This window comes from Stigmatopora argus, chromosome 4, assembly GCF_051989625.1.
Source record: "Stigmatopora argus isolate UIUO_Sarg chromosome 4, RoL_Sarg_1.0, whole genome shotgun sequence".
Classification (NCBI taxonomy): domain Eukaryota; kingdom Metazoa; phylum Chordata; class Actinopteri; order Syngnathiformes; family Syngnathidae; genus Stigmatopora; species Stigmatopora argus.
In genome coordinates, this window is record NC_135390.1 from 19,197,860 (window position 1) to 19,222,559 (window position 24,700).

The 24,700-nt window shown below is 43.3% G+C and overlaps 1 protein-coding gene across 3 annotated transcripts in view; it reads left to right on the forward strand.

The window, feature by feature from the left end:
• The window catches only part of mef2d (myocyte enhancer factor 2d), a 58,208-nt gene that overhangs the window by 26,290 nt on the left and 7,218 nt on the right, over nt 1-24,700 (forward strand). For 2 of the 3 annotated variants that reach the window (XM_077598967.1, XM_077598969.1), the window contains exons 3-7: nt 379-602; nt 7,728-7,931; nt 15,036-15,173; nt 19,481-19,703; nt 22,417-22,473. In XM_077598967.1, the coding sequence (XP_077455093.1) occupies nt 549-602; nt 7,728-7,931; nt 15,036-15,173; nt 19,481-19,703; nt 22,417-22,473 (676 nt within the window). In that variant the 5' untranslated portion in view covers nt 379-548. The remainder of the gene's footprint in view (nt 1-378; nt 603-7,727; nt 7,932-15,035; nt 15,174-19,480; nt 19,704-22,416; nt 22,474-24,700) is intronic. The other variant, XM_077598968.1, reaches the window with a different exon arrangement.

Here is a 24,700-nt window from a genome sequence, read left to right on the forward strand (position 1 = left end):
AGACGTCCAATCCATTTGAAGTCATTTGACCGGCCCTAATTGAAACGGATCGGACATCTTTTCCCGTCCGTTGCCGTAACCGAGGCTTTCCAGGAACAACATTAGCAAAGCACCCGACTCCCAGCGAGCGAAAGCCCGCGCGGCCGACATCGCGGCGGGCGGCCGTTGGCCACGGGCGACCGTCCGATCAGCGATGTGGCGGTGATGCCTCTAATGAAGCTGACACAGCACAGACTCGGCGCTCTCGGGCCTCCCGCTCGGCCGCCCCCGCGTCATTTTCCCTCTTGTTTATCGGCGGGCCAAAACGCCGCTCGCGGTGGCGAAAGTGGGTCAGCCAGCGCCGCCATGTTTGACGCACGCCCGTGCTGTGTTTTCCAGGAGACGGCCAGCTTAGGTGAAGGCCAGGGCGCCACGCCAGGCGGAGGACCATGATCTGAAGGCTAGCTCGTCCTCTTGATTTTTCCCTCCAGAAACCGGCAGGAAGCGAGCGTTTAAAGGCGCGAGCGGGAAGTGGAAAGAATAACCGGCGGTCGCCAGACAGCAACAACATGGGGAGGAAAAAGATTCAGATTCAGAGGATCACCGATGAGCGCAACAGACAGGTGAGCTAGCTAGCTAGCTAGAGCTAAGAGCTCATTCCCAAAATTAGCCACTCATTTCATTGTGTTTGTCACTTGAGCATTAGTTCATTCGTTGCAGCTAATTCCAAAAAATGGTTCTTTATGTTAAATTCATGCAGTATAGAAATGATGGAATGTCATGTATAGGTTTTATTCTCAAGTATTGAGTATTGAAATCAAGATGAAAATGTAAAAGTATAGTGACAACAGTCCTGGGCTAGTACATTATTAGTTTTAAGGTCATTAGGGTCACTTACTGTTCATTTTGGGCAACATTTTTTTCTGTCAAAATGGTACCCGGACGTTTCGTCCCCGGACGTTTCGTCCCCGGGCGTTTCGTCCCCGGGCGTTTCGTCGAACGGGCGTTTCGTCGAACGGACATTTTGTCGAACGGACATTTTGTCGAATGGACGTTTTGTCGAATGGACGTTTTGTCGAATGGACGTTTTGTCGAACGGACGTTTCGTTGCCGGATTCGCTCACTCTCAAAATTATAATCATGAGAGAGAGAGAGAGAGAGAGAGAGAGAGAGAGAGAGTTTACTGTTGAAAGTGATCAACCAGGTAATCTCTCACTCTCAAAATTATAATCATGAGAGAGAGAGAGAGAGAAAGAAAGAGAGAGAGAGAGAGAGAGAGAGAGAGAGAGAGAGAGAGAAAGAAAGAGAGAGAGAGAGAGAGTGAGAGTTTGTCATTGCAGAATATTAATACCTAAATATCTAATATCAAAATGATCAATAAGAGCACTCATTTACGGCCATTGACGGCGGTAGACGTCTGATGAACCTTCATTCTCTCAATTTCTAAGTGAGAGAACTTGCAATGACCGTCTTCACAAGAAATGGAGTTGACGTTACCGCGGCCCGCGAACCAACCCGAGTCTGACACCCTTGCTCTAAATCACCTGTGTCAAAGTGGCGGCCCGGGGGCCAAATCTGGTCCTCTGCATCATTTTGTGTGGCCCGGGAAAGTCAATCATCTATCAAAAAACGGAATATTTTAATCCATTTATTAAAAACAATCTAAATATTATATCTAAAATGGTCCGGCCCACGTGAATTCGAGTTGATGTTAACGCGGCCCGGGAACCAACCCGAGTCTGACACCCCTGGTCTAAATGATGTTTTTGCTCATTCAGTCCAACTGACAACGGATATTAAATTGAAAAATCAAAGTCAATTTTTGGCATTGATGATGGTTTCAATCCAAAAAAAATGTACCGCTAAAAGAATAGCGACCTGGTGAAAGTGTGATGAAATGGATGTGGAAAAAGAACGCGCCGGTCCGCCCCCCTCCCACATGTTGATTGGGGAGATGTTTCCATATAGCGAGCTCCACAAAACAAACAGCCAATCGGAGCGAGTGTGGGCCCGCCTGGAAGCGTGACAGTATCTCACTTTGCACATTTCGTCCTCTTTCTCTTCTCCTTTTAAGCGTTACTCACAGTGTGAAGCATTGCAGGCTTTTTTGGTAGCCATTATTGACATTTCTTAAATACAAAACAAGCAAAGCAATGTCTTCTTGGCCAAATGTGATTTTCCCGCTCGGCAATGCAAACATTGGCTCGCTCGCGACTGACAGAAATGATTGGCCCAATTTGGTTTGAAGCAGATAGATAAGATGGATGAAAGACGCTAAAATTGGGCGCCAATTTGGAGGACGCTTTGTGGAAATCTTTTTCAAAATTCAGGCCCCCGAAGCCACTTTGACTTGGGGACATGAAATTTGGGAGACGGGTACTTTCTGAGCACGTGGCATAAGTCGGGGGTGTCAATTTTGCAGCCCGTGAGCCGAAAGTGGTCCGCTAAGGATCCGTTCTGCCTAACGGGCACTTATATACACGTATAAAATTAAATGCATTCATTTTTTTTTCGATATTAAGGGTAGCCCAACAAAAAATGTCTTCAGAAGCCATGCTAGAAATGACACAAATTTCAGAATAAAGTAAAAAAGAAGCTTAAAAAAACAAAAAAGTCTTCAGAAGCCATGCAATAAATGACACAAATTTCAGGACAATGTAAAAAAAGTTTTTAAAAAAAATTAAAATAAAAGTCTTCAGAAGCCACGCTGTAAATGACACAAATTTCAGAATAAAGTAAAAAAAAATGCTAAAAAAACAAAAAAGTCTTCAGAATCCATGCTATAATTGACACACATTTCAGAACAAAGATTTAAAAAAGCTAAAAAACAAAAAGTCTTCAGAAGCCATGCTATAAATGACACAAATTTCAGAATAAAGTAAAAAAAAAAAGCTGAAAAAACAAAAAAGTCTTCAGAAGCCATGCTATAAATGACACAAATTTCAGGACAATGTAAAAAAAAAAGATTAAAAAAAAAAAGTCTTCAGAAGCCATTCTATAAATGACACAAATTTCAGAATAAAGTAAAAAAAACGCTAAAAAACAAAAAAATTCAGAAGCCATGCTATAATTTACCAATTTCGTCATGCGCAGTTTCTGGGTGTGATGACAAGTAGGCTTTTGTTGTTGATGATGACGTCAGGGCCCATGTCCGATTATTATTATTATTATTATTATTATAAATGACACAAATTTCAGGACAATGTAAAAAAAGTTTTAAAAAAAAGTAATAACAAAATCTTCAGAAGCCATGCTATAATTGACATAAATTTCAGAACAAAGTAAAAAAAAAAAGCTAAAAATCTTAACAACGTAAACTTCCTGAACCATGTCAGAAATTAACCAAATCTAAAAATGAATCCGCAAAACCTGTTTAACATAGCAACGTGAAATTTAGTAGGCGGGTGTATTAAGAGTAGACCCACAAAAAAGTCTCAATAATCCATTTTCCTGAGTTGGTTGCCAGACAATTGCAATCCTTTCTTCCATAAAACGAAATAGCTACATTAAAGGAATAAAAAAACCCAAATCAGTCTAGTAGAACATTTCACCCAAAAAACAAAAAAAACAACCCAATTAAGTCATCAATCCATCCACTTGGGTTGCCATGGCAGCGGCGAGCGTTTTTGTTGTTCCCCGCACACGAGCTAACAAACGTTAGCGAGCCGTTGGCTACGAGAAAAGAACTGGAGTCCAGCGTGGCGGATCTCAGTGCTGTTTTTCCTCATCCATCTGCCACGCGATCAGAACCCTGCCAAGACACACACACACACACACACACACGCAAAAAAAACCCGAAAGAAAAAACACCGGGCCCTCTTCGCTTTCTTCCGTTGCCATTGGTTACCTGCTCTTCACCTTGCTTACGTCCGTCCGGCTCGTTCGTCGTAGATCGAACCCGAAAGGAGCAAAGTGACCTATTTGGGTAGAACAAAGGGGGGGAAAGGAGTAAATGTATTATAAGTTTTTTTTTTAAATATTAACTTTTACCTGTTTGTGCTTTATTGCAAACAAAATAGCCACCATGCAGATTCTTTTTTTGCAATTATTGCATACTCACTTATAATAGTCATTGCTGAACGTGTTGATGTGTGTAACTGGCGGCCATTTTGGGTAGGGCAACCAGCATTTGGAAACTAGATCTCAACACGCTCATATCATATATTATCATATATTATTTCATATCATATATTATTTCATATAATATATTATCATATATCACATATCATATATTATTTCATACCGGGTTGGTTCGTGGGCCGCTTTAACGTCAACTTGATTTCACGTGGGCCGGACCATTTTAGATATAATATTTAGATTTTTTTAAATAAATGGATTAAAATCCCTGAATATTCAGTTTTTTTATAGATCTAAAACAATGTTTATTTTAGTTTTTTTATTTTATATATTATTAGATTTTACAAAATGATTTTTGAACTAAAAACACAGAAAAAAATGATTTAAAAATTACCATTATTGATTTAAAAGGGGGAAAATCAGGAAATCTTATATACATCTATACTCTTCATTTTAATTTGATCCTAAAACAGAAAGTCGGCACTTATAATTTACTTTCCCGGGCCACACAAAACGATGCGGCGGGCCAGATTTGGCCCCAGGGCCGCCACTTTGACACCTGTGCTATAACCAATGACGACATTTCGGTGGCGTATCGGCGGAACATAAAAAAAAAACCAACTATGCCTTACATTCTTGCACTTGATTGATTTATTCCTCACGTGAGGACAAAATTTGGGAATTGAGCTTTTAGTGGAGTACTGGGCTAAACTGAAACACTCTGAACTTGTTCCAGTCAGAGTTTTTCATCCGACGCTGAGGGACTTCCAGTGAGTGAACAACATGGAATTGCTATCGGCGGCTCATTTCTGTCGAACGCTTGCTATCCGTGTTACTACAAATGACTTGTCAGGTGCTTTGCCAGCCTTTGAAATGACCCTCGGAGTCTGGAAATGACCTTCCTCCGAGCCAGATTACAGCAAAGCCAGGCCTTTTCCGACCATTTCAGCGAGCGCTACCCGTCCCGGCGCGAGGTCCCGTTTCGGCGTTTCTCCCTCTCCGCCATCCTTCCCTCCACACGGCGCTCTGACATGTCGCCCGCATCTGTCACGCCTCCACCTCCTCCACTTTGGCCCCGGTTGGCTCTTCGCTTCCTGCTGCCACAAATCAAATTATATCGGGGTCGTATCCACGGGCAACCGCCTCCCCTCCCCTCCCCTCACCCAACCCGTTCCCCACCTCATCACACGGGGCTGCCGTCATCTCGCCCACCTCTGCTTCCCTCCCCCGCAGCACTCGTCTTTCTCTCGGCGCCCATCTACATATCACGCGTGCACACGTTAGCATCGTTCGAGGAAACGATCCCTCAACAATCACCTTATCTTAACCTCAGCTGAAGCTCATCTCAAAGGCTGTATGCATACATTTGCATATTTTTTGGGCCACTTGTACCAAATTTTAGAAATGGAAATGGGGCTTGAGATGAAGCCATGAGGTACGCCACAGCCTTTTGACTTTGGTGGTAGGTTAGTGGAACTGCAGCTATTTGAGTTTAGCATCTTGGAATGTTTTCAAACTTCTGGGCTCAAAGATGGTTGATACGAGGGCAAATGATTACTTTAGTTTAGCATATTAATGTCTGAATTTTTTGGGGGGGTAATTTTCCCTTTAATTGGATTGGATTGGACAACTTTATTCATCCCGTATTCGGGAAATTTCATTGTGACAGTAGCAAGAGGGTGATTAGACAGAACAACAAAGCCAAAGCACAAAGTACAAAGCAAATCAAAGTAAATGGGATCATTAAGAATCAAATCATTAAGACAGAAAAGCAGCAAAAACACAAAATGAACAAGAGTGGACGGAGCTACCGCCACCGGCTGCCACTTGAACGGCGCCATCTTGGTTGCGGTAGCAAAAACGGATACAGACTCAAGAAAAAGATGTAAGGTTGGATAAAACTGGAACCACACACAGATGGGAAACTTCTGCAGACTGGGACCGAGGTAGAGAATATGCAGAGTCACTCTTCCAAGCTTATCCGCACAGTTCCTCAGTAGTCTGGAGCTGTAGACAACAGTAGCAGAGTAGAACCCCTCGACTCCTTTTCCGACCTGGTAAGCGCCGACAGCTCTTCCATCTTATCCCATGATGGAATGGTTGGTCTGAAGCGTTGCTTCTTCTCCCGGCACTTTTGTCCAGCTCCGAATTTCCAGCGGCATTGAGGTGTTGCTCCTTCTGCTGCGTATTGTAACAGCTAGTCCCATGTGTATGACAGCGTAGGCATGGCTGATGATTCCAAAAAAGAAGTAGCCAGAAGAAGCCACTCTAACAGAACAAAGAAAGTTGTAAAAACATTAAAGTAAAAAGTATAAAGTACAATGTAAAGTAAAAAGAAATGTATTTAGAAATATTAAAATGTAATTACAAAAAAGATAGAAGGGCTGTAAAACACGAAAAAACATAAGAGTGGACAGAGCTACTGCCACTGGCTGCCGTGTGAACGGCGCCATCTTGGGAAGGCAATTGCTCATAAAGCACAGTATTTTCCGGACGTGAACTATGATTGAAAACAGAACCGTTTTTTTTAGATTTAAGAAAAAAAAAGTGGCTTCGAAAGGAGACTTGCGGTACACCAAGACCATCAGACATTGCTATCAAATGCACACTATCAAAGCTGCCTTCAAGCGCACTTCTATCACTCCACGTCACCTTCTGAGCACTCCCGCAAATGTGTTTGCGCTATTAGAAAGAGGACAGGCGTGGAAAAGAGCATGGCAGGGTGTGAAAGCGACGGGGATAGTCAACGTGACGGCAGACGAGAAGCACGTTTGCCCAGCCGCGCGACAAGTCTGCTGCCTAAAAACAACAACCACCCCCCACCACCACCACCTTTCATTTTAATGCAATCTGATGCAACGAACGGCGTAACGGAAGACGGCAGAAGTGTGATCAAAAGTGTTGAAATTGTACTTCCCGTTAAATCGAGAGTAAACACGACCTGTCAGGATGATCTGCAATCCCGTCTGAGCGCCTGTAGATAAAGCTTACAGTACTCAGCCTGTCAATCAAGCGCTTTGGCTCACATTGTAATATTGAGACCCGACACCAGTGGCCTGTGAAACGGGGTTGCCATGGCTACCCTTTCTGCGCTGACGATTGGTCCGCTTGAATTTGACAACAAAATTTTGCTCAGAATGATTATTGCCAGGAAAAGCCTCGAAGTTTATTCCTATTCTGTACCACTTATCCTTACGAGGGTCACGGGGGGTGCCGCAGCCTATCCCAGCCAACGACTAGCGCTAGACGAGGGAAGACAAACAATCACGCTCGTATCTGATGATGACGTGAGTACATTGTAAAATGGCTAAATAAAGTACAAGCGAACTCAGTTTTGCTTCTGTTGCCTTTTTAAAAACGTGTTTTTAGCGTGTATCCGTATGTTTAAGCTGGTGTATGTTTTGCCATGCCTGGCTGCGTCTTTAAAAACGGTGCGTCCTGTGTGTGTCAAATACAGAAATAGCACTCGTTACTGACACTGTACCTTTAAATGCGATGTGCCATATAGTCGTGAAGATATGGTATTCAGGAAGTTGGCCACTCTTTTGAAAATGTAGCCCCCTTATTAGCTGGAAGCTAGCAAAAAAAAAACAGTCGTCAAAACACTCAAAAAGAAAGAAATTGGACAACCTGAAGCTTCGGACTCAAACTCCTGTCCTTTTTCCTTTCAGGTGACCTTCACCAAGAGGAAGTTCGGCCTGATGAAGAAGGCGTACGAGCTGAGCGTGCTGTGCGACTGCGAGATCGCTCTCATCATCTTCAACCACTCCAACAAGCTCTTCCAGTACGCCAGCACCGACATGGATAAGGTGCTCCTCAAGTACACGGAGTACAACGAGCCGCACGAGAGCCGGACCAACGCCGACATCATCGAGGTAACAAATGGACCGACCCCTTTTTACTGGCCTGGAAAATCAGGATTATAGCGGTCTTTAAAATTTGTTTAAAAAAAAATAGTTAAATCATATTTGCAGTGGTGACATAGGTCGGAAAATATAAGATTTTAGTGCTAGTTGGCTAACGTGTTCAAAATATTCCATGTTAAAGTTTGATGACAGAATAAAACTACAAATACGCGGCTTTATGGCATATTTGAGCCTTTTTTAATATCGTTTGGCCACAATTGGATTAATGACTTCATCACAAACACAAAACTGATAGTTGCAATCAGTCCAAAACTTTAACCAGTTGACATTTTAACCGCATTTTTCCTTTTTTAGTGACCCAAATTTAGTAAAATCTCAATACTTTTATCCAGGAAACCTTTTGCTTGAGAAATGTTGAAACCAGATTTTTTTATACCGTCACACTTTTGGTAACAATACCCGCTAAAGCCTTCTTGTTTTCATTCCAATGTTTATTGTTAACCATTTTTCACTGGCAAGCCGTCATTTGTCACTTGGTCAAAGCTGTTTTCGGTAAAATGTTTTGATCAAAACAACAGGATAGGCTACATAGCAACTGGGCTACTTCCTTCTATGTGCTCAATACCCTCAGCTCACCAATTGGTCTGACGGGAAAAAAACTAATTTTTTATATAAAAAGCATGACCTTTTACAGCCAACAATGGGTTCTTATGCAAATAAGACATTTTTTTGTTGGATAAATGACGTCAGACTCCAGATTTAATGGCACATTTTTGATAACGTGCCAGGATTTATAAGTTATAATAAAATTTGAAGATACCTCAACATATGACGTTGTGGTATAGAGAATTTATCCTGGGATACGCAAACCACTGGCCAATAATTGTCAGATTATTGTCTTTGTTTTTATTGTCTTTTAACCATGTCTTGTGTTTCGCCAACCTGACCAGTTCTTCTTCCAATCCGAGTTTGGCATTCTTTCTAGTTTGGAAAACCAAACCTGAATAATAACATTCACCTTTAAATTTTTCCACAGACAGAAATTACGGCTTCCTACGGGAATTAATCCACAGGCGTTTTCTATTCACCTCTGTTAACCGACTACAATGACTTAATTGTTTGTAATTGTTCCTGTTTCTGCGTCACGCGTAATTATCGTTCAAGGCGGTCGAACCGGCATTCCAGACTTTCGGTTTATTTCTGTGGTGATTTGAAGGGGCGGTTGCTACCAAAAATTTCCACTACAACAGCATTTGAGTTCACTTATTAACAGCTATCGACGCTGCTTATCGAAAATGGGTACTAGCTAGCGTAGCACGAAAAAAAAGCTAGCCATTATCATCAAATCCGGTTTTGACGTAACACCCAGAATTAGCTGCTAGCACGCTACCCGACGGCTTTGTATTGAGCGAATGCCTTTCACAATTTTCTAGCTAGCATAATACTAGAAAAACAGCCACGATAATTCATTAGTATTTTGACGTAACACCTAGCATACGACTCGTTTCCATTTTTTTATTGCTACGCAACCATTCTGTCAATCTGTCAACATGTACTAATTGACATAGCATTACAAATGCTAGCTATGATAATCAATTAGGGTTTTGACATAACACCCAGAATGAGCTGCTAGCTTGCTAGCATTTTCTAGCTAGCATAATACTAGAAAACCAGCCACGATAATTCATTAGGGTTTTGTCGTAACACCTAGCATACGACTCATGGTTTTTCCAATGTGTTATTGCTATGCAACCATTCTGTCAACATGTACTAATTGGCATAGCATTACAAATGCTAGCTATGATAATCAATTATGGTTTCGACATAACACCCAGAATGAGCTGCTAGCTTGCTAGCATTTTCTAGCCAGCATATTACTAGAAAACCAGCTACGATAAGTCATTATTATTTTGACGTAACACCTAGCATACGACTCATGGTTTTTCCATTTTGCTATTGCTACGTAACCATTCTGTCAAACTGTCAACATATACTAATTGACATAGCATTACAAATGCTAGCTATGATAATCAATTATGGTTTCGACATAACACATAAATGAGCTGCTAGCATTTTCTAGCTAGCATAATACTAGAAAAACAGCCACGATAATTCATTATTATTTTGACGTAACACCTAGCATACGACTCGTTACCATTTTTTTATTGCTACGCAACCATTCTGTCAATCTGTCAACATGTACTAATTGGAATAGCATTACAAATGCTAGTTATGATAATCAATTATGGTTTCGACATAACACCCAGAATGAGCTGCTAGCATGCTAGCATTTTCTAGCTAGCATAATACTAGAAAACCAGCCACGGTAATTCATTATTGTTTTTGCGTACCACCTAGCATACGACTCATGGTTTTTCCAATGTGTTATTGCTACGTAACCATTCCGTCAACATGTACTAATTGGCATAGCATTACAAATGCTAGCTATGATAATCAATTACGGTTTTGACATAACACCCAGAATGAGCTGCTAGCATGCTGCGTCATAGCCGTGTGGCAAGCGGGTAACCGAGGGGGGCCGAACTCGGAGCTCAAATGGATCGGCCGCCGACAAAACGCCACCGTTTTCTTCACCGAAAACGTCCAAAATGCGTTTTTTCCCCCCCGCCGTCCGTCCTGTCTGCCAATGTCAGCAGTAAAGCTTTCTGCAGGCTGCAGATGGCTGCAATACACACACACGCGTGTGCGTGTGTGCTTATGTGCGTGTGTCGCAGGGCGTCGGGCAGCTCCGGGCCACATCAGCTCAAGCTCCACTGGTCCTGTTTGCGCCCATGTGTGTGTGTGTGTGTGTTTGTGTTTTTCAATGTGTGCGTGTCGCGCTTGTCTCTTTGGTCCTCTTTATGCTTGCGTTCATTTGTGTGCAAGTGTGTGTGTGTGTGTGTGTTTTGCACGCTTCTCCGCGGCCCCGGAGAGCGCCTCATACAATATTCAAGCCTGGTGCGCGTCTCGCTCGTGCGTTTGTGTGCATCCTTTACACGGGAAGGGGAGGCGTCCCCTCCCCTCCCCGACGGTAAGCTAGGCTACACGTCGACCGACTTTGTCCTCGGTTGTCCCCCGCCCAGATCCGCCGGCCCACCTCGTCGTCAAGCAGTCGTTCGTCGTCGTTTCGTCCGAGCGTTCCTTTGAAATGTCCTTTAGGGGTCAGAGGTCGCCCCGACCTCGTCGGGAACGAGCGCACTTCCTCGTTGGGGGGGTGGCGATGTTTTTTTTTTGGTCGTGCGGAGGTGGAAATCACGTGAGACGAAAGCGATGGTGGAGATCAAACGAGATTCAGAACAAAGATGAGGATGTCGATTTTGAAATTAGAAAGTGCGTCAACGTGAGTCATGGTGAAGTTGTTTTTGATAGAATTGGGTCAAAATACAGTTTTTTTTGTGGGATAGAAATGAATTCATACATGCACAGTGCTGTATGTTTTTAACCTGACATGAACCTGTAAAAAAGGACATTATCAACTATTTTAACAGATAAAAAAACGTATTAACTTTGTATATGTTCTCCCCCCCACAGAAAACAAGTCATTTTCTGCCAAGATTAGTTGACAAATCAACAAATAATCAATGATCAAATTCATCAACTATTGATAATACACAAGCAATATTAACCTACAAATAATCCAAATCTTCTAATACCAAAATATTAAAAATCAGGCACCAACAACTTATTATATCGCCCAATCTAGAAAAATTACGGATATTGACCATTCGTTAAGATATAAAAATGAATAAATCCATTTTAAAAAAGAATCTTTTTTCTACCTGCTGAAAATGACGTGATTAGGCCCGATGTCTATTTTAATAATGTTAAAAAAATGTCAATGTCAATCTTATTTGGACCTGCACAACAGAATCGCAAAAAAAAGTTGTTTTTGGTAATAATATTGCTTTAATATTGGGATATTTTTGTTTACATTGCGGCAAAAAGACCCTGACTCGACTCACGTGCACAAAAACCCATTCGATCCATAATTAGTATACGTAACATAAAATGGATTAAACATCCAAATTCCAAAAATCCAGCAAAAACTAAAACTAAAAAACAACAACTTAACTTGACGTCCATGCGCCAAGTGCTCCAAAATTGACAGGAAGTGGCAAACTCGGAGGCTTAACCCGACCGGCTAAAGCTTAAGAGAAACGCCGCACTTGTCGGGCATCTGTCACTAGAATCGTTTCCCCCTTCGCCGCCACGCCGTCACCGAGCGAGCCTTTCGCCCGGGCCGTCCGGGCGCGACTTAATCATACGATTTACATCGGGGCTTAATCTGCGGCGGCGCGGATAATTGGCCGCTCGCCAAATGCGGCGGGTTTCTATCCGTGAGCTTCTCGTCGAGTGCTTTCCGCTATAAATTATGAAGCGCGCTCGGATGTAGTCACGCAGGACGGCGCTCGTTCGCTCGCTCGCTCGTTCGCTCGGCTTAGCGCGGGTCAGAGTGCGTACGACCGTTTGCCTCCGCTGTATGCTCAGAAGCACTTCAACGCCGGAGCGCGTGTCGGGATTGGCCGCGCCCGGCCGGGCTCGGCGTTCCGTCACTCCGGCGAGAGTGCGCGTGCGGGTGGGCGGGATGGCCGCCTCCGCTGCCACAACGCGTTAATCCGCTCGGCCGCAGATCCCAATCGGGGCGATGGAAGGAAGAGAAAAGAGCGGCGGCGGCGGCGGAAAGAGGGAAGGCGAAAAGGTTCGGGATGAATAGACGCGGGAGAAAGGCAGATGGGAGGGGGGAGGGGGACTCGCTGGCCCACCATGGACGTCCCGTCTGTTTGGTTCGTGACGGGACGTTTGGTCGCCGGACGTTTGGTCGCCGGATGTTTGGTCGCCGGACTTTTGGTCGCAGATGTTTGTCGCCAGGACCCAAACAACCGGCGATCAAACGTCCGGCGACCAAAAGTCCGGCGACAAAACAAGGTAAAACAACATGGTCTACACATCAATAAAAGCCAACAATGGCCATGAGCAGTTTCACTGAGCCCACGTGTGAGTGTAGAAGAGTTTGTATGTACTTGCGTTGTCCCTTTAAGAAGCGACGTCCGTCAGGGTCTTAACAAGTTCTCCAACAAAAAACAATTAAAGTCCGGGAAATTTGGAGCTTTTCTTTAGCCTAATAATTAATAGGGCATTAAGTATGACTAAATAATAATTCGCAGTTTGTATTTAGGGAATTTGAGCAACAATTTAAATGGTAATTTTCAATAACCTTCCGGGTATCGATGTATATTAAATTTCCTGATTTTCCCCCTTTTAAATCAATAATTGTCATTTTTTAATCCATTTTTTCTGTGTTTTTAGTTCAAAAATCATTTTGTAAAATCCAAAAATATATAAATAAAAGCTAAAATAAACATTGTTTTAGATCTACAAAAAACTGAATATCCAGGGTTGTAATCCAGTTCTTTTAATCCATTTATTTAAAAAAAAATCTAAATATCATATCTAAAATGGTCCGGCCCACGTGAAATCAAGTTGACGTTAAAGCGGCCCGCGAACCAACCCGAGTCTGACACCCCTGCTCTACATACAGAATTAAATGCTTTATTTTTTTTCAACATGGCCGCTGTCAAACTACCGTGCGCTGTATTGCACTTATATTCGTTCTTTTGAGTTTTACACCCCTGCTATAAACGTTTATATTTGGCCAGTGGCGAGGTTTTGCCGTATTTCGTACTTCTTTCTTGAGTATAACTGCTTCGTGTTGGCAATTTTTTTTCCTAATTGATTTTCGAGGCGGCAGATTTCACGCCGCCTTTTATCGGCCGCAAAGCTCCTTAGCCGGGCGGCCAATCGGGTTGAGCCGAGAATCGCCGCAGCTTTTGCGGCGATCGCCGGCTGCCAACCGCTTTGGCCGCTCTGCCCTCGCAATAACGTTCTGTTTTCTTGAGTGCATTCATCCAGCGCAAATGGAGTTGTCGGTGCGAGGTCGGTGCGCTCGGAATGATGCTTTTTCTCTTGCTCAAGGCTAAAATGTTTTCCATTTGTCGCTGTAGCGTGGGAGTGGAGCGGCCGCCGTACGGACGGACGCGTGCGTGAATCCGGGTTGCGACCGGGGCTGCCGCCACCAATCCAACAATTTGAAACTAATTGGTCATCAAATGATTTTACAAGTAATTTTGCTGAATCATTTCTTGATCTAGATCACAGGTGTCAAAGTGGTGGCCCGGGGGCCAATTCTGGCCCGCCGCATCATTTTGTGTGGCCCGGGAAAGTCAATCATGAGTTCCGACTTTCTGTTTTAGCATCAAATTAAAATGAAGATTATAGATGTATATTATATTTCCTGATTTTCCCCCTTTTAATCAATAATTGAAATTATTTTAATCCATTTTTTCTGTGTTTTTAGTTCAAAAATTATTTTGTAAAATCTAAAAATATATATTTAAAAAAAGCTAAAATAAACATTGTTTTAGATCTATATAAAACTGAATATTCAGGGCTTTTAATCCATTTATTTAAAAAAAAAATCTAAATATTATTTCTAAAATGGTCCGGCCCACGTGAAATCAAGTTGACGTTAAAGCGGCCCGTGAACCAACCCGAGTCTGACACCCTTGGTATAGATGTATATTACATTTCCTGGTTTTCTCCCTTTTAAATCAATAATTGTAATTTTTTAAATCCATTTTACTGTGTTTTTAGTTCAAAAATCATTTTACTAAATCTAAAAATGTTTTTTAAAAAAAATCTAAAATAAACATTGTTTTAGATCTATAAAAACCTGAATATTCAGGGATTTTAATCCAGTTCTTTAAATCAATTTATTAAAAAAAAATCTAAATAGTATATATAAAATGGTCCGGCCCACATGAAATCAAGTTGACGTTAAAGCGGCCCGCCAACCAACCCGAGTCTGACACCCCTGTCTCAGATTGTCTTTTCCTGTACTTTCGATAAATAAACAATGCTAACCTAAAGACCAAATCCCCCAAATAATATTTCCCCCTACTAAGAGTCAACTCTATAAAAAAAAAACATTCTTTTGCAGCAGCTCCATTTTCAACAGACGTCCGACCGACTCGGTTTTTCCCGGGAACGATTTGGCCGCCAATGTCTATCCATGTCACTGACGCCTGTTTTCTTCCCGCTTCCCACGCCAATCAGACCTTGCGAAAGAAAAGCTTTAACGGCTGCAACAGCCCCGAGCCCGAGGGCGACGACTCCGTCGACCAAAGCCCGCTAAACGAGGACAAATACCGGGGAAAGACGGACGACCTGGACAACCTGTTCAAGCGCTACGGCGTGAGTACCTCGCACTTGTGTCAGCTTCTCTAACCCCGCCTCCTCCTCTTCCTCCTCCTCCCCCTCCCCTCCCCTGTCTTCTCCTCTCGGGTGGGGTCCCCCCCTTCCCCTTAAGGCTCTGAACAAGAAAGAGCACCGGGACTCTGAGAGCCCGGACCCCGAAGAGCCCTTCTCGCTCACGCCGCGCACTGAGGAGAAGTACAAAAAAATTGACGAGGAGTTTGATAAAATGATGCGCAACTATAGGCTGTCAGTGAGTACCGCCGCGCCTGCTCCGTGAGCCCCGCCCCCTCCTCCCAACCTCACCAACCTGCTTTTTGACCGCCATCCCCCACCCCCCTTTTTTTGGCCTCTGCTGACGGCGGCGGCGGCGGCTGACTTTAACTCACAGAGCACTGCCATTCACCATCCTCACGTGGTGCTCGATTCGTGCCACCGTTCCATCGGCGTCACCCGAAAAATAGCGACGACCATGGGGGGGCGTGTGCGGTCGATTGGTCGCCGGTCGATTGGTCGCCGGTCGATTGGTCGCCGGTCGATTGGTCGCCGGTCGATTGGTCGCCAGTCTTTTGGACGCCCGGACCGCGACAACGGGCGACCAAAAGACCGGCGACCAAAAGACCGGCGACCAAAAGACCGGCGCCAAAACAAGGTAAAACAACACGGTCTACGCATCAATAAAAGACAACAGTGGCCATGAGCAGTTTCACTGAGCCGATGGTCCTGCATCCTGACCCCTGATTGGTTGAGAGTAGTGCCAGACAGGAAATGAAATGCAAGCACTAGCCATGAAAATGCATAGCAGGGGGAAAAAACCCACGTTTGTACACGTGTTAGAAAGCCGTAGCAAGCACAATATCATGATTAAGTGATATCAAAAACACGCTTTCGTACGCTTAAAACACGTTTTGCGTCCGCAGTATTTCGCATGATGCTCATGGAATTGTGGCACGACTCTAACGGCATATCTTTTCACGCCTCCTCTTCCACGTCCACGTAACCCTCACTTACGGGAAGCCCTTTTGAGCGTCGGATCCGAGGGGCCGATGCGAGAAATGACTTCCCGCACTCACCGCACATCGGCTAATGCTAATGGTGTGTGTGTGTGTGTGTGAGACGGAGATCGACCCCCACACCCCCCCACAAAAAAAATCATAAAATACTGTCTTACTTATCGTATACATGTCTTTGTTTTTGGTTCATGAAACCAATGAATTTTAATGTAATGTATTTATTATGTATTTTCATTGAGTTTTTAAGAGCCACAAAATTGGACATCTTAAAGCAGATACAGTGGTACCTTGACATACGATCTTAATCCGTTCCGGAACTGAGATCGTATGTCGAGCTTTTCGTAACTCGAGCGGACGTTTCCCATTGAAATGAACTAAAAACAAATTAATTTGTTCCAACCCTCTGAAAAAACACCAAAAACAGGATATTGGTTTGGAAAAAATGTTTTATTTCGTCTAATTCACCATATATTGACAAAGTAACACAACTAGTGTCTTAATAGTAATAAAATGTGTTTAATAGAAGTAAAAATAGACGCATTTCGCGGAGGGTAGAGACAGCGACATACCCGGAGGGGGGGGGGGGGTGTTCAGGGGGACTTTATCCACGGCACTCGTAAACGAACAAACAAATTTAAATGAACTTGGATTAATATATACAGACACACTCAAACATATGTTTAATGTAACTTTACACAAAACTGAATTCTAATTTTTTTTTACCTTCGTTCTGGGCGGGTTAGCTGTTTGCCACGCCTCCACCCTTACGTTCGCTATCGATGGGCTGTTTGCTGTTGTATTCCCTTCAAAATATTCCCAAAATGATGCACACAAATGTCCTCGCAATAGGATAACGCACGACCACTTGCCAACGACAAGTAGTCTTGAATGAGCGATCGCGGGAGCTAACAGGCTAAGGAAAAAATAACAGCCTAGCCACGTATTGATTGTGGGTAATGAAGTTTTATTCTGAGAAAGGGTGACATTGACTATCGGTGTTGTGTGCACGAGTATACTTCATTACCCAGAAAGCGCTCTTTTTGCCCGAGCATGCGCGTTGTGCGTTTTCTGGTCCATATATAGCGGAAACTCGTCTGAATAAATCGTTCAATGCTCGTAGATATCTGTTATACACGAAAGAGATGCGACAAAAAAGACAGTGCGCTACAATGATAAACAGCCTCTCATCTCATGGCCACCTGGCTTGGTCGCATCTCGAAATTTTGATCGTATCTAGGGCGAATTATCCGATCGAAGTTTTCATCGTACCTCGAGCATGCTGTAGGTAGAGCTGATCGTAGGTCGAAGTACCACTGTATTCGGAACGACAACAACATCCACACTTGACGCATCTATTTGCTAACAGTCAAACGTATCATCACACATAAGATTATAGAAATAATCGCACGCTCTAACGACACTCCGGGCTGTCACACTTTTTTAGTTGTTGTTGTAATAACACGAGTTCCCGCCACCTTCCTGCAAGAAGGTGATGCTATTCTTAGCGGCGGCGTGCGGTCGCCACGGCAACGTCCCCGACCGGACACGGCGCCCCGCTCGCGAACCAGATTCGGCCCGGGCGCTCCGTCGAGCCATTAACGTCGGTTTAACGAGCGACGCTCAATTTTTACGAGCTCGCTAACTGCCGGGCTGTCGATTGGTCGCCGGGAAACACGCACGCTCGTCCCCAGCGCTTTTATCGTCTCGCCCTTGGGAATGACATCACGACCCCAAAAATATTTATTTATATTTCACTCCATTTAAGTATATGTTAAACAGAGGTAACGAAAAAAAATACACATATTGAGGGATAAAACTAAATATATTCCATTTTCTGTAGGCTACAAAGTAACACATAACTAGTGGTTTAATAGTAATAAAATGTGTTTAATAGAAGTAAAGTTAGACGCATGTCGCAGAGGGTAGAGACCGCGACATACACGGGGGCTTTCGGGGGGACTTTATCCACAGCAACTCACTCGAACAAACAAATCTAAATTAACTTGGATTAATATATACAGACACACTCAAACATACATTTAATGTAACTCTACACAAAACTAAATTCTAATTTTGTTTTACATTTTTATACCTTCTGGCCGGGTTAGCTGTTTGCCACGCCTCCACCCTCACGTTCGCTATCGATAGGCTGTTTGCTGTTGTATTCCCTTCAAAATATTCCGAAAATAATGCACACAAATGTCCTCACAATAGGATAACACACGACCACTTGCCAACGAGAAGTAGTCTTGAATGAGCGATCATGGAGCTAACAGGCTAAGGAAGGAATAACACTGAAAAAATGCAACAGCTCAGCCTACCCACGTATTGTTTGTGGGTAATGACGTTTTATTCTGAGAAAGGGTGCCATTGGCTATCGGTGTTGGGTGCACGAGTATACTTCATTACCCAGAAAGCCTTCTTTTTGCCCGCACATGCGCGTTCTGCGTTTCCTGGTCGATGCGTAGGAGAAACTTGTCTGAATAAATCGTTCAGTGCTCGTAGATATCTGTTATACACGAAAGAGATGCGGCAAAAATGACAGTGCACTACAATGATAAACGGCCTCTCGTCATGGCCACCTGGCTTTCTCGCATCTCGAAATTTTTCTCCTATCTATAGCGAATTATTTGCTCGAAATGTTCCTTGTATCTCGAGCATATCGTAGGTAGAGCTGCTCGTATGTAGAGGTACCACTGTACTACGTCCTAAAAAGAGCCTAAATTGTGATCCATTGTAATTTTTATCCAGTCTTGCGGTGTTGAAAAATGAATTTATTGTTTTTAACCAATTAGTAAATTAATACTGTTTTGAATTTTTTTTTAAAGTTTTTTTTGTTTCTGGCGAAGACTTTTTTTTTTCCATTTGGCCTGTCCTCGTTCTCCCCGCAGTCAAAGTGGGTCCCGGGCTAACGGGACCGAGCACAACCCAGAACTCGAGCACTCTGGCCCACATTCTTAATATAGAAAAAGCTCTCTCACTGAAAAGTGGGTCACCTTCTAGGACGACCCCAAATGGTCCTTGACATCGATTTTATGGATTCGACCGCAGCCTTGGAATTCCAATAATATCCTGACGGACCATCAGCGTGTAGCTTTAGCGAGGGGGCGGAGCCAAGCGAATTCACTCAGGCTAACGTTTGTTTTCTTTTGACGTGACTTTTTTTCCCTCCACCTTCAAGCTCGTTTGCTTCGCTGATGCTAAGCTAACTAAGCTAATCAGAACACCTGTCTCTACCCGTGGCGACGGCAACGCGAACCGCCGATAACGGCTCCCCCCCCTTGTGTCCCGCAGCCCACCTACTCCATGCCCGTCACCGTGCCGGTGTCCAATCAGAGCGTCCTGCTGCCGCAACAGGCCGCCCTTCAATTCAGCAACAACCCGGGCGGCGCCCTGGTTACCACCGCCTCCTTTGTCAACGCCGCACTTTCGGACCCCCGCCTGCTGTCGCCGCAGCAAGCCACCATGCAGAGGAACAGTGGTTCGCCGGGACTGCCGCAGCGACCCGCTAGCGCAGGTACAATTTGCTCTCAGTATTTGTATTTTTTTTTTAACTGGCAACAAAATTCACTGAAAAAAAATACACACTATTTTTGGGTATTTTTTTGGATTTTATTTTTAAAAAAGTCCCCCAAAAATACGACTTAGAAAAGTTTTCTTCTCTTTATTTTTTGGTATTTTTTTGGATTTTATTTTTAAAAAAATTAAAAAAGTCCCACAAAAATACGACTTATAAAAGTTTTCTTCTCTTTCACTATTAATGTTTTGGCTACTGCGACTTATACACACCGTATTTTTTGGACTATAAGTCGCACTAGCCAAAAAATTAATAGTGAAAGAGAAGAAAACTTTTGAGTTGTATTTTTGGGGGACTTTTTTAAAAATAAAATCCAAAACAGTCATCTTGAAAAGCATTTAAAATAAAATGTAAAAAAGAATAATAAATAAGAATAGAGGGAACAGAAAGCTGAATATATATATATATATATATATATATATATATATATATATATATATATATATATATATATATATATATATTTAAAAGTCATTACAATTTTTTGGTAAGGCCTTCTAAGTTCTTACAAATTGTAGACGATTCTTACGTGTTTCTTGTGGTGACCCCTGAGGGCATAACCCAAAAATCCACCTACCCCCAATGTTGAAATGATTAACACGGTTCTCGAGCGCGCTCTGGTGGTACAGTGTAAAAATAACGTGACATTATATAATTATGTGTGAATAATTTCACACAAGTCACTGGAGTAAAAAAAAAAAAATAATTAAAAGCGACCTATAGTCCGGAAAATACGGAAACTACGCCAACATCATGCATGGGATAACCCTCTCTGCTCTTTCAACTTTAATTTTTTTATGAAAATCAAGCCCTACCAAAAGGTAGACCCACAAAAAGTCTTGCACTAAAAACACTGAAACTTGGCTATTCTTGGTTGAAAGCGGGAACTGCAAAACTGCTTAGAACAGCCTCTGCTCTTTCAACTTTAATTTTTTTAATGAAAATCAAGCCCTACCAAAAGGTAGACCCACCAAAAAGTCTTGCACTAAGGATGTCAGACTTTTTGGTTTGACCTATTCTGGCTCATTTTTTAGACCAACTTTTCTAAACCCGTTTCATAAAAGTTGGTCGTCCATCACGGCTATAAAAATTCCCCAAATCACAAAAAGGTCGGCCATTTTGGTGGCTAATTCCTCCATTTTTTTAAATATATTTTTTCCAAAGTTTAATCTCCAAATGTCACCCACTTCTGCGAGAAACTCGGATTTTCCTAAAAGTTCCTCGTTCCCTCCCCAACGACAAACCCGATTTGAGTGTGTGTCAAGACTCGAGACTCGCATCAAGTATTCCACGCGGGGGTGCCGGGCGGGCGGGCGGGGCCCATTGGCTGCTGCCTTAATTTCAACTTTTGCAGCTCGCTGGCTCTTTTGATGTCATCTGCCGACACGAGCGGCAACATCATCAAGCGGAGGAACGCCAAAACAAAAGCCTGTTCACAAACAAGCGTCTTGTCTGAAGTGCCGCCCACACGCTTTGATTGACAGCTCCTCTTTGCCAGACAAACGACTTCCACCTCCACCCTCTAGTCTTTTATTTTATTGTATTTTTTTTTACTCTTAAACATCCTCCTCAAACACATCGCATTTGGTGCACATTAACCCTTCGATGCTGGAATTTACATTTAACTGCGATTCCAGGCATCTTGCCATTGACGGACGGCCACTGGCCCCCAATCCTTTTGTTCGATCGCCGCCAGTCCTCCCGGTCATGATAGATTGGGCCCTTTATAATAAGTACAGTGGTACCTCGAGATACGAGAGCGGGGGAGACTTTTTGCACCGTAATATAACATAAACAAATTTAAATGAACTTGGATTACGATGCAGACACACTCAAAAATAAGTTTAATCTAACCTTACACTATACTTAATTCTAATTTTGTTTTACATTTTTATACCTACTCCTGGCCGGGTTGGCTGTTTGCCCCGCCTCCACACTGACTTTCTCTATCGATGGGCTGTTTGCTGTTGTATTCCCTTCAAAATATTCCGAAAATGATGCACACACATGTCCTCACCATAGGATAACGCACGACCACTTGCCAACGAGAAGTAGTCTTGAATTAGCAATCGCTCCGCCAACGGGAGCTAACAGGCTAAGGGGGAAAAAAACACTGAAAAAATTGCAACGCTCCGCCCAGTGCTCGCAGAGACATTACAAAGAGCTAGTTGCGACCAGAGACATTACAAAGAGGGAGTTGCGAGCCAGTGCCCCTGATGTTCTTATGAGCAGCCAATGAGAAGTAATATATACTGCTCATATTAGCGATCGCTCCAGTATTCACGCTGAGTGACGGAAAAAAATGCAACGCTCCGCCCAGTGCTCGTAGATATCTGTTATACATGAAAGAGATGCGGCAAAAAAAACCAGTGCGCTACAATGATAAACAGCCTCTCATGTCTTGACCACCTGGCTTTCTCGTATCTTGAAATTTGTCTCGTATCTAGACATAATTATTTGCTCAAAATTTTACTCGTATCTCCAAATGCTCGTATGTCGGGGTGCTCGTATGTCGAGGTACCACTGTACAAACAAAAATTTATGTTTGGGAAATTTGTGCCCCCTGGTGGAGACAACACGTTGTCTTATAAGAGCCAAAATGAATGAGAATGGTCAATTGTTCTCATTCTCATCCTTTGTGTGATTTTTGCAGGCGCCCTCCTCGTAGGGGATTTGGGAAACTCCAACGGAGCGTGCCCGAGTCCAGTCCGTAAGTACACATTTTGTCAAATAGCCAAATAAGGGATGGCGGCGCCTCGCAAGCAAACAACAGCAAAGTAGTTTGCCGTGTGTCCAAACAAGCTCGCCACGCTCAAACACGGGCAGGAGTGTTGACAGGCGACAGCTGAGGGTCACAGTCCAGAGGACAGAATGTCACATGGGAAACAAAATGAGGCTTCCATTTTGGAGAACAGAAGCTGAAAGTCAGCGTAGAGAAAATCAGCTCTCATATCTTGTGACTCTATTTTCTTAAAAGTACACAATGATTTTTTTTACAGTGTCCGGGCCACATTAATGCCAGCTGGCAACAATTTCTTAAATATTCTATATGTATATGTGTATGTCTATATGTATAAGTCACATTTTTTAATTGAACAGAAACCAAGGAAAAAGCATTATACGTTAAAGTAGGGGTGGCGAACACATGGCTCTCGAGGCGCATGCGGCACTTTGCTTCTTATCATATTTTGTATATACTGTAGATCTTTGCCTGGGTTCCTGTTTCTCGTATTTTTATTCTCTCTTAAAACACTCAAATTTAGCAGGGACCATTAAAAGTAAAAAATAAATTCTATAATTTTATTAAAAATATAGCATATCGGAATTTTTTAGGCTTCTTCTGACGTAAGGTGTGGCTTTTTGACTCTTGCTGTCTCAAATGTGGCTCTTTGTGTCTAAATTGTTCGCCACCTTTGCGTTAAAGTAATAATAATAGCATAGAATTGTACAAAAAAAATTGGGGTACAAAACACAACACACCAGAAGTTTCCCTTCAGTGTAATCCACCAAGCTTGTATTCCGGAAAATACAGTAAATAACGATAATTTCAACCAAAACAGTAAACTAGTAACAAAGCACGTAATTGTAATCTGAAGATTACCGTATTTTCACGACTATATGGCGCATCGCATTTTTAGCCGCAGTGTCAGTAACGAGTGCATTTCTGTATTTGACACACACAAAGGACGCACCGTTTTTAAAGACGAAGCCAGGCATGGCAAAACATACGGACACACGCTAAAAACATGTTTTTAAAAAGGCAACGGAGGCAAAACTGAGTTCGGTTGTACTTTTATTTAGTCATTTTACAATATATTCACGTCATCCATCAAAGTCCTCATTTTCTGTGTCCGAATTGAACAATTGTCCAAATGAGTCATCAAAAACGCTGAGTTTTATACGTTCATCCAGGCGGCCACAATCCATTCGCAAATAGTAACTAGCTAGTAGCTAGCGTAACTATTCCAACGCTGTCTTCCATGCTTTGTAAAGCTGTGTTAATGTCGATCGCCAGGCCACAATCCATTGGGTGTATTGACAAAAGAACTATATATCCCAGCAGTCACTGCGCAGTACTTTTTCTATGGGGAAAATAGTAGAGTCGGGGGCTGCTTGCCGTAGTTGTGAGAGCTGTAGAGGATGGTGTACCCTATCCACTGATTTATTTGATTTGATTGTGATAACAATTTTAGTATTGGTCCATATATAAAGCACACTGGATTATAAGGCGCCCTGTCTATTTTGGAGGGAATTTAAGACTTAAGTGCACCTTATAGTCGTGAAAATACGGTAAAACCCCCTGGAAAAAGACATTGTCATGACAACCAGACGCCCACACAAAACGGCTTTACACACAAAATATGAAATTCCTCGTGTGTTTTATGATTTTTCCGCCCTGCCGCGGCACCCGAGTGGCGGTGACTCGGCACCGGGGAATGCTGGGAGCGGCGCCTGACGTCAATTTGGATGTTCCCGAAACGGCGAGCGCGCGACAGCTGAGTAGGAGGGAGCACGTGGGAAAGAAAGGGGCTCTAAACGGCGGGCCTCGGGGAAAAAAAAAACGAGTCGAGAAGATATCGGTGACCGCTGGCAGCGTCGGGGCCGCTAATGGCCTTTGAGGGGGAAGCTCTGGTCAGCGTCAAAGTCACCTCCGAGGAGCGCTCGCTGCCAAGATTCACCGCGCAGGGGCGGAGGAAAGGGGGGGACGGGAGGGGCGACAGCTGAGAGGGGCCCCGAGGGGGGGAACCGGGTCACAAGACGGCGCAGTTGTCACGTTTGTTTGTGGCTTTTCAGCTGCTTCGGGCCATTAAGGTTTGACGGACGTTTCTGTGCCGTAGCGATGCCTTTAAGGGAGTCGCGGAAATCGCCATCGCACATTTTCGGATTCGGAGGTCGCGTCGTTACCGAGGATTAGGCCATTGATTCGTTGAAAGTGG